Here is a 6998-nt window from a genome sequence, read left to right as displayed (position 1 = left end):
ATCACTATAATTTTTTTTGATACCTTTAGAACACATATATGCATGATTAAATCACGATACAATTTTTATGACAGCCTTAGAACACATATTTGTATGATTGAATCACTATGAATTTTTTTTGACAACCTTAAAACACATATATGCATGATTGAATCACTGTGATTTTTTTTTTACAACCTTAGACCACATATATGTATGATTAAATCACTATAAATTTTATTTGACAACCTTAGAACACATATATGCATGATTGAATCACTATAATTTTTTTTGACACCTTTAGAACACATATATGCATGATTGAATCACTATACAATTTTTATGGCAGCCTTAGAACACATATATGCATGATTGAATCACTATGAGTTTTATTTGACAACCTTAGAACATATATATGCATAATTGAATCACTATAAAATTTTTTTGACAACCTTAGAACACATATATGCATGACTGAATCACTATAAATTTTTTTGACACCTTTTGAACACATATATGCATGATTGAATCACTATAAAATTTTTATGACACCCTTAGAATACTTATATGCATGATTGAATCACTATGATTTTTTTTGACAACCTTAGAACACATATGCATGGTTGAATCACTATGTAATTTTTTTGACACCTTTTGAACACATATATGCATGATTGAATCACTATAAAAATTTTATGACACCCTTAGACCACATATATGCATGATTGAATCACTATGATTTTTTTTATATAACCTTAGAACGCATATATGCATGCTTGAATCACTATGACTTTTTTTGGACAACCTTAGAACACATATGCATGATTGAATCACTATAATTTTTTTTTGTCAGCTTTAAAACAAATATATAAATGATTGAATCGGTATGAATTTTTTTTGACAACCTTAAAACACATATAAGCATGATTTCATCACTATAAATTTTTTTTGACAACCTGTGAATTCTGTTAATGTCCTTCACTTTATTGCTAGTCTATGTGTCATTCAGCCATGTTACTTTGATTGCCTTAGATTAGGTGCATTGCATATAATTTATTTCATTATATTTTGTTTATCAATACTAATATTTCAGTTCTCTTGTAGGATGCTAAAGATGATTAGCGTAGAGGAGCTGATGGAGGCATGGATGGAGGGGCAGATCGAGACAATAAAGAGGCTGATGCTCCGAATCTTGGCGAGGATTAGCTTCATGTATTGAATTTGTTTCACGTACTTGTTGTTTTAAATGAAACACTTTGTTTATGTTCACTTGTAACTAATTAGAACTTGGCAAGGATTATACTGGGTTGTTAAATTTGTTTCACTTATAACTTGTGCTAAATTTGTTTCACCTACTTTGTATATGTATTTTTTATGTGTACTTTATTTTTTATACACAGGTTATATAAATTGTATAACGAGAAATTTTTTCTCGATATTTATATTTTAAACAAAAATATTTTATTTTTTTAAAATTTTGAGACGGATTAGCGATCGGTATTATCCGTCGCTAATATTCAGCGATGGATTTTCCAAAGAAATTTAGTCGCAAAATGGTGACGGTATTTGGCGATGAATAATATCTGTCGCCAATTTAGCGACGGATTAGGGACATATATTTATCTGTCTCAAAAACTGAATCAGTCGATGTTTTGTGACGGAATATAATCCATCACTAATCCGTCGCTAAATTGGTGATGAATATTAGAGACGAATACATATTCATTGTTAAATTTTAGCGACGGATATGTATCTGTCGCAAAACCAAATCAGTGTTTATTTAGCGACGGATAATGACATTCGCTAATCCATCGTGAATTAGCGACAGATCAGTTTTGTCGCTAATTAGCGATCAAGAAATTGCGATGAACACTATTCATCGCTAAGTCATTGTCAATCCATCGCTAAACAGTTCAGTGATGGATTAGCGTCAGATAGCGTCCATCGCTAATCCGCAGAATTATTATAGTGTAGCAGCCACTGCCATGTTTCAGACTCGACCTCGACTGACACTGGATCTGGTAGGGTGAAGCTTTGGTGACAGAGAGAGTCGATTAATTATCAGGTAGGACATGTAAAGTCCGATCAATATATGGAGTCAGGTATGGTTTATGATATTTCATACCAAGCCTATGTCCAACCCAACTCTTAAAAGTTAATGCATAATTTATAAAAAATTGGTACTTTATGGGGTTTGATTTACGTCTGGTTTATGTTACCCTCGTAAGTCTGGGTATGATTTTGCTTTTGATAAGTCCGGTTCAACCAGGCCTCAGACTCGGTACCAGCATCTTAGAGTTGCATCCAGGTCTGGATACACCTTTTTTTTTCTTTACTGGAAGAAACCACCCCAGGCTCAAAGACCTAGCCGTGCTGGCTCAGCCTGCAATACTAGGGTCTCTGCCCATGTCGACGTAAAACTCCAAGGGCTTACCCCTCAAACTCAGGTAGTCGCCAAGCTTCGGCTAGCCCTTCGACCCCAGGGAGTCGCCAAGCTTCGGCTTACACACGAGTGACGCCCATGGGATTTGAACCTAGACTGCCTGTCAAACAGTCTAGGCCCCATCCCACTATGCCAAACCCCTTGGGTCTAGGTCCGGATACACCTGGTTCAGTTAATGTCTGACCTGTTGACACCCCTATGTAAATCATGTAATCTGAGAACGGGAATGGGGCAATATTGTTTCCACCTTAAACGTGGAATTCCCTCTCATCACCGGCCATATATTGGCAGCCCTCTGGTTGATAAAACCCATGAAATTGCCTCCTGTCAACTGGAGAATACGCCCAGTTTCGACCTTGTGTCAAGGGACTCCTCTCATGGATTTTGAACTTGTGATGTCCCCTTAACTTGGTGACATTTAGAAGTCAACCCTACCAGATAAGCTGAACCCTCGTAGGCTGCAATAATGTCTTATCCAAAATCTTGATCGTAGGAAGATCGATGCTGAATACAAGCTGCTGAATAGGGTAGGTCAGGCGACCAGCTTGGCGTGGATCAGTACGAGACAAAATTTTAGTCGTTCAACTGGGCTCTGGGCTTGGCCTGGTGAGTTGAAAAGCCAAGGTTGGTTCCTCTCTAATACAATTTCTTGCGCAATTGGGCCACGAACGTGGGTGCAGCACATGCATGACAGACAAAATGCAGGGCAGGGCTGGACGTTTTTTTAGCTTGGCCTGTTGAAGGACCCTGATGTATCATCAGTGCTTCCTTTGTCCGATGATGGTGCTGAGCCCAATAAACCGATGCCCTGTCGTTGCCCTTGAAGAGTATTCATCTAGGCTGACTCTTAAGTGGATCCAGTCTTTCGTCTCTCTGAGTATACAATGTGTATGTGTAAAATATTGGCTACACTTGTGGGCTCTAAACCCATGAATGAAAAACTATTTTTTCCAGATCTTACCCTCTAGATATGATCTACATATTTTATTTAGTAGAAACCAACTCTTGTATTAGGCTTTTCTGATGGGGGCAGGTTATATTCCCCCCCCCTCCTCTCTCCCAAACATGCATTGTAGCTACAGTGCATGTTCCGGGGTTTCGACTGAGCGCCGTGTGGTGCTTAGTCGGGTGTACGGGTGCACTGTACACCCACCTGCAGGACAGGATGTACAATGCACTCGTACACCGACTGAGCACCACGCAGTGCTCAGTCAGGACTCCGGAACATGCACTGTAGCTACAGTACGTGTTTCGGGGAGAACACGCAACACCCTCTCTTATGTGTCAGATTTTCAAGGGTTGAAGAATTAATGGCCTACAATCTACCCAAATTTCTCTCCTCAAAAAGTTGTATTTTTAGGTCAATAAAATACAGCTCGACTTGTCTGGTAGGAACAACTAGTGCACGTCACCTTGCACTGAGACTCTTCGAGTTCAAAGCCCAAGTTTGATAACTGGTGGGGTCTGCCTAACCCCAGCTTGCCTTTTTAAAAACACACACACACACAATGTGAGGATGACCTTCCCCTCTAAGTTTCAAGTAAAAAGGAGGCGGGGGTCTTTTAGAACCCAGCTTACAGTAGAGGGGGGAAGGATTAATGGTTTGGGTTTCATACGATTAGCTCTTTTTTTCTAGCTAACTGTCCAGCCAATCGAGCTTTTAAAGGGTTTTTTCATGTTTTTCTTAAACCTGTAAAATGTGTTCTACACTCTTGATTTTATAGGAATTGACTCTTGGATCATTTGATTCCAATAGGCAAATATATTTTTATAAGGTTTGAAAAATTGATGGTCTAAGTTTTTTCTAAATATTCAAGGATTAAAAATCATGTTTTTATTGAAAAAATGTTATCTAAGTATATTCCTAATAAATCGACCATGCCATGCCGAACACATCTGTGCAGTCAGATTTAAGTAAAAACATGAGAAAAACCCATCAAAATCCTGGTATAGCAAGAGCTCAGCCTTATGTGCCCCCAACCATGATAAAGCAATGGCTGGCCAGCAGGATTCAATCGTGGGCCTTCAGCTTGACGCAGGACCCCACTGACCACACAGGTGACCACTGCCGTGTACAAATCTTGCACGTATTCATGATAATAGATGACTCACTGGGGTACGTTATCCGTTCGGATTTCAGATCAGAAAATAGATTCGAAAGTCTGACCAGTCAAATCTGGAACAGCAAAAATTTGCAAAAGCCCCATCCTGAATCTGAACCGTTTGCAACCCTTATACCGCCGGGAATAGAATTCCTCTCATACTCCTTGTGAGATGTATTTGGTGCATATGGTTTTTTATCAAATTTGATACTGTAGATTAATTCAGCAAAATAGGTTTGACATAAATCTCTTATTTGGATTGCATTTTTTCAACAAAAAAAAAATAGTAATTTTACAATCATTAATATCGCTGAAAAATTCTGCACACAGCACAGGTCAGGGTAAGTTTAGGATTGTTAAGATGCCGATATTCACTAAAACGGATCATGTAGATGACACCATAGTGACAAACGTTTTTATCGGCAATTTCTCGTTTTTCAAAAACTTGCGAGAAATCGAAAAAAATTCATAAATCTCGCATTTTTGGTAAAATCTCGGCAATAAAAAAATTAATTAAAAATATAAAAAAATATTTTTATAAGAAAATATTAATAAAAATTATTTAAAAATAAAAATACATGTTTTTTCTGCAATAAATAGCCTTTTAAAACATAAATATCGTATTTAAATCACGGTATTTATGTTTTTTCATAAATCTCGAGATATTTTGAAAATCTTGCGAGAAATTGCCGTTTTAAACTTTCAGCAATCTCTCGAGATATTATCGCGAGATTTTCATAAATCTCGTGATATTTGTCACTATGAATGACACCTATGGGGTCTAGATTTGACGAAAACAACCGGGTATGACATCTCAGGGGTATGAAGATAAGGATGAATTAATCCCATTCCCCTACCATTATCTGTTTACAAGACTCGCTCCCTGCTAAAATAAAAAAGAAGGAAAAAAACATCTTACCAACTTTAAGGAAGATTTGTTCTCTGCATGAAGACCACCTAATCCAACGGCTGATCTCTCCGTCTGGCACGCAGTATGGAGCGCCCCTTGTTACACATTCCAACGTGCCAAAACTTATCTCTATAAATCTGAGTTTGGACTAATTCATCTCTCATTCATTTTCACCAAGAAAGAACCAAAGCCATGAGGAGTCAAGACTTGTTTCTCTCTCTTCTGCTTCTCTGTTTCTTGACTTGTTTGGGCTCTGCAAGAGCTACATTCTGTGCTGGTTGTTGGCAGCCGATCCCCGACGTGAAGAACGACAGCCATGTGCAAGATGTTGGCAAGTTCGCGGTGTCGGAGTACAACAAGGAGCAGCAGGCAAACCTGCAATTCATAGAGGTGGTGGAGGGCCAAAGCCAGGTGGTGGCCGGAGAGAACTACCGCTTGCTGATCGAGGCTTCATCCAACGATACGTTGATCAAGATTTACAAGGCTGTGGTGTGGGAGAAGTCCTGGGTGCATTTCATGAATCTGACTTCGTTTGAGCCCGTTCTACCTATTGTGTGATTGTGATTGCTATCAGCAATTTAGCCTTATCATGCATCGTGCAGAGAGGTCTGCTACGTGATTGTTTGTGTCTGCTATCTATTGTGTGCATTTCATGAATCAGATTAGTTTTATATTCAACATTATTTGAACTTTGTGCACCAAGTTGCTATTGAGTCATCTACGCGTTACACTATTCAAATACTGCCGAAACCAATGAAAATGATTCTAAACTACATGGCGTTCAAACCCAATTACTGGATCATTTTAGCTTGGATTGAATTCGGTTCAGATGCAGGCTTTACTGAATCCAACTTAATTGTATCCTGGCAGATTGGATTTGGATAAAAAACAAATATAGTATATACTAATCCAGATCCGACTAACATGAACTAGCTAACCACATATATCCTTACATGTAGTGAGTATCAGATAACCATCGTATTAAAATTCAAAACGGACACGGATTTAGTTATCCAAAGAGAAAACGACAAATTGGATCTGAACCTGATTGTTGATAGGATGCCCCATTACCAAGTTTAATGCCTACCAAATCCAAAGCTTTTGACATCCCTGTATCTGCTGGAGGGGCAGATATGGGCGACAAGGATCCTCGGATCAAGCACATGGCAGTTTTTGGTTCAAGCCAGGACCAGCAAAGTTTTGACTAGGGGTGTCAACGGGTGGGGCATCACCTGATCCTAACTCGTACTGGATCCATAAGATTCGGGTTAGGTAATAGAGATAGCGGTCCAATTGTCTTATCATGAGTTTAACAAACAGGATCTCGTTAGGGTTATGGTTTATGAAATTTCAGACCAGGCCCATGTCTGATCTATGTTCTGGTTAAGATCTGAAAAATTTTAATTTTAAAAACACTTTATTTATTTATTTTACTGGGTCAGGTTTATATCATCATTATATGACCTGAGTATCCAGGTCTAAATGTCCTAACCATTGACGGCCCTAGCATTGAGAGACTTTGTAATTCACAATAAAGACATCATCACTTCATTGCACCCACGTG

The 6998-nt window shown here is 38.5% G+C and overlaps 1 protein-coding gene across 1 annotated transcript; it reads left to right on the top strand.

The window, feature by feature from the left end:
• Positions 1-5626: 5626 nt before the first annotated feature.
• Positions 5627-5992, top strand: LOC149838450 (cysteine proteinase inhibitor 5-like). The gene has a single exon (XM_090008252.1). It carries the CDS (start codon positions 5627-5629, stop codon positions 5990-5992), a length of 366 nt encoding a protein of 121 aa, XP_089864378.1.
• The last annotated feature ends 1006 nt before the right edge of the window (positions 5993-6998 follow it).

This window comes from Nuphar pumila, chromosome 5 (assembly GCF_984573655.1).
Source record: "Nuphar pumila chromosome 5, dmNupPumi1.hap1.1, whole genome shotgun sequence".
Taxonomy (NCBI): Eukaryota; Viridiplantae; Streptophyta; class Magnoliopsida; order Nymphaeales; family Nymphaeaceae; genus Nuphar; species Nuphar pumila.
This window is presented reverse-complemented; position numbering and strand designations above follow the sequence as displayed.

Coding starts and splice junctions, on each gene's coding strand:
- LOC149838450 (XM_090008252.1), top strand. CDS start 5,627: ATGAGGAGTCAAGACTTGTTTCTCTCTCTTCTGCTTCTCTGTTTCTTG.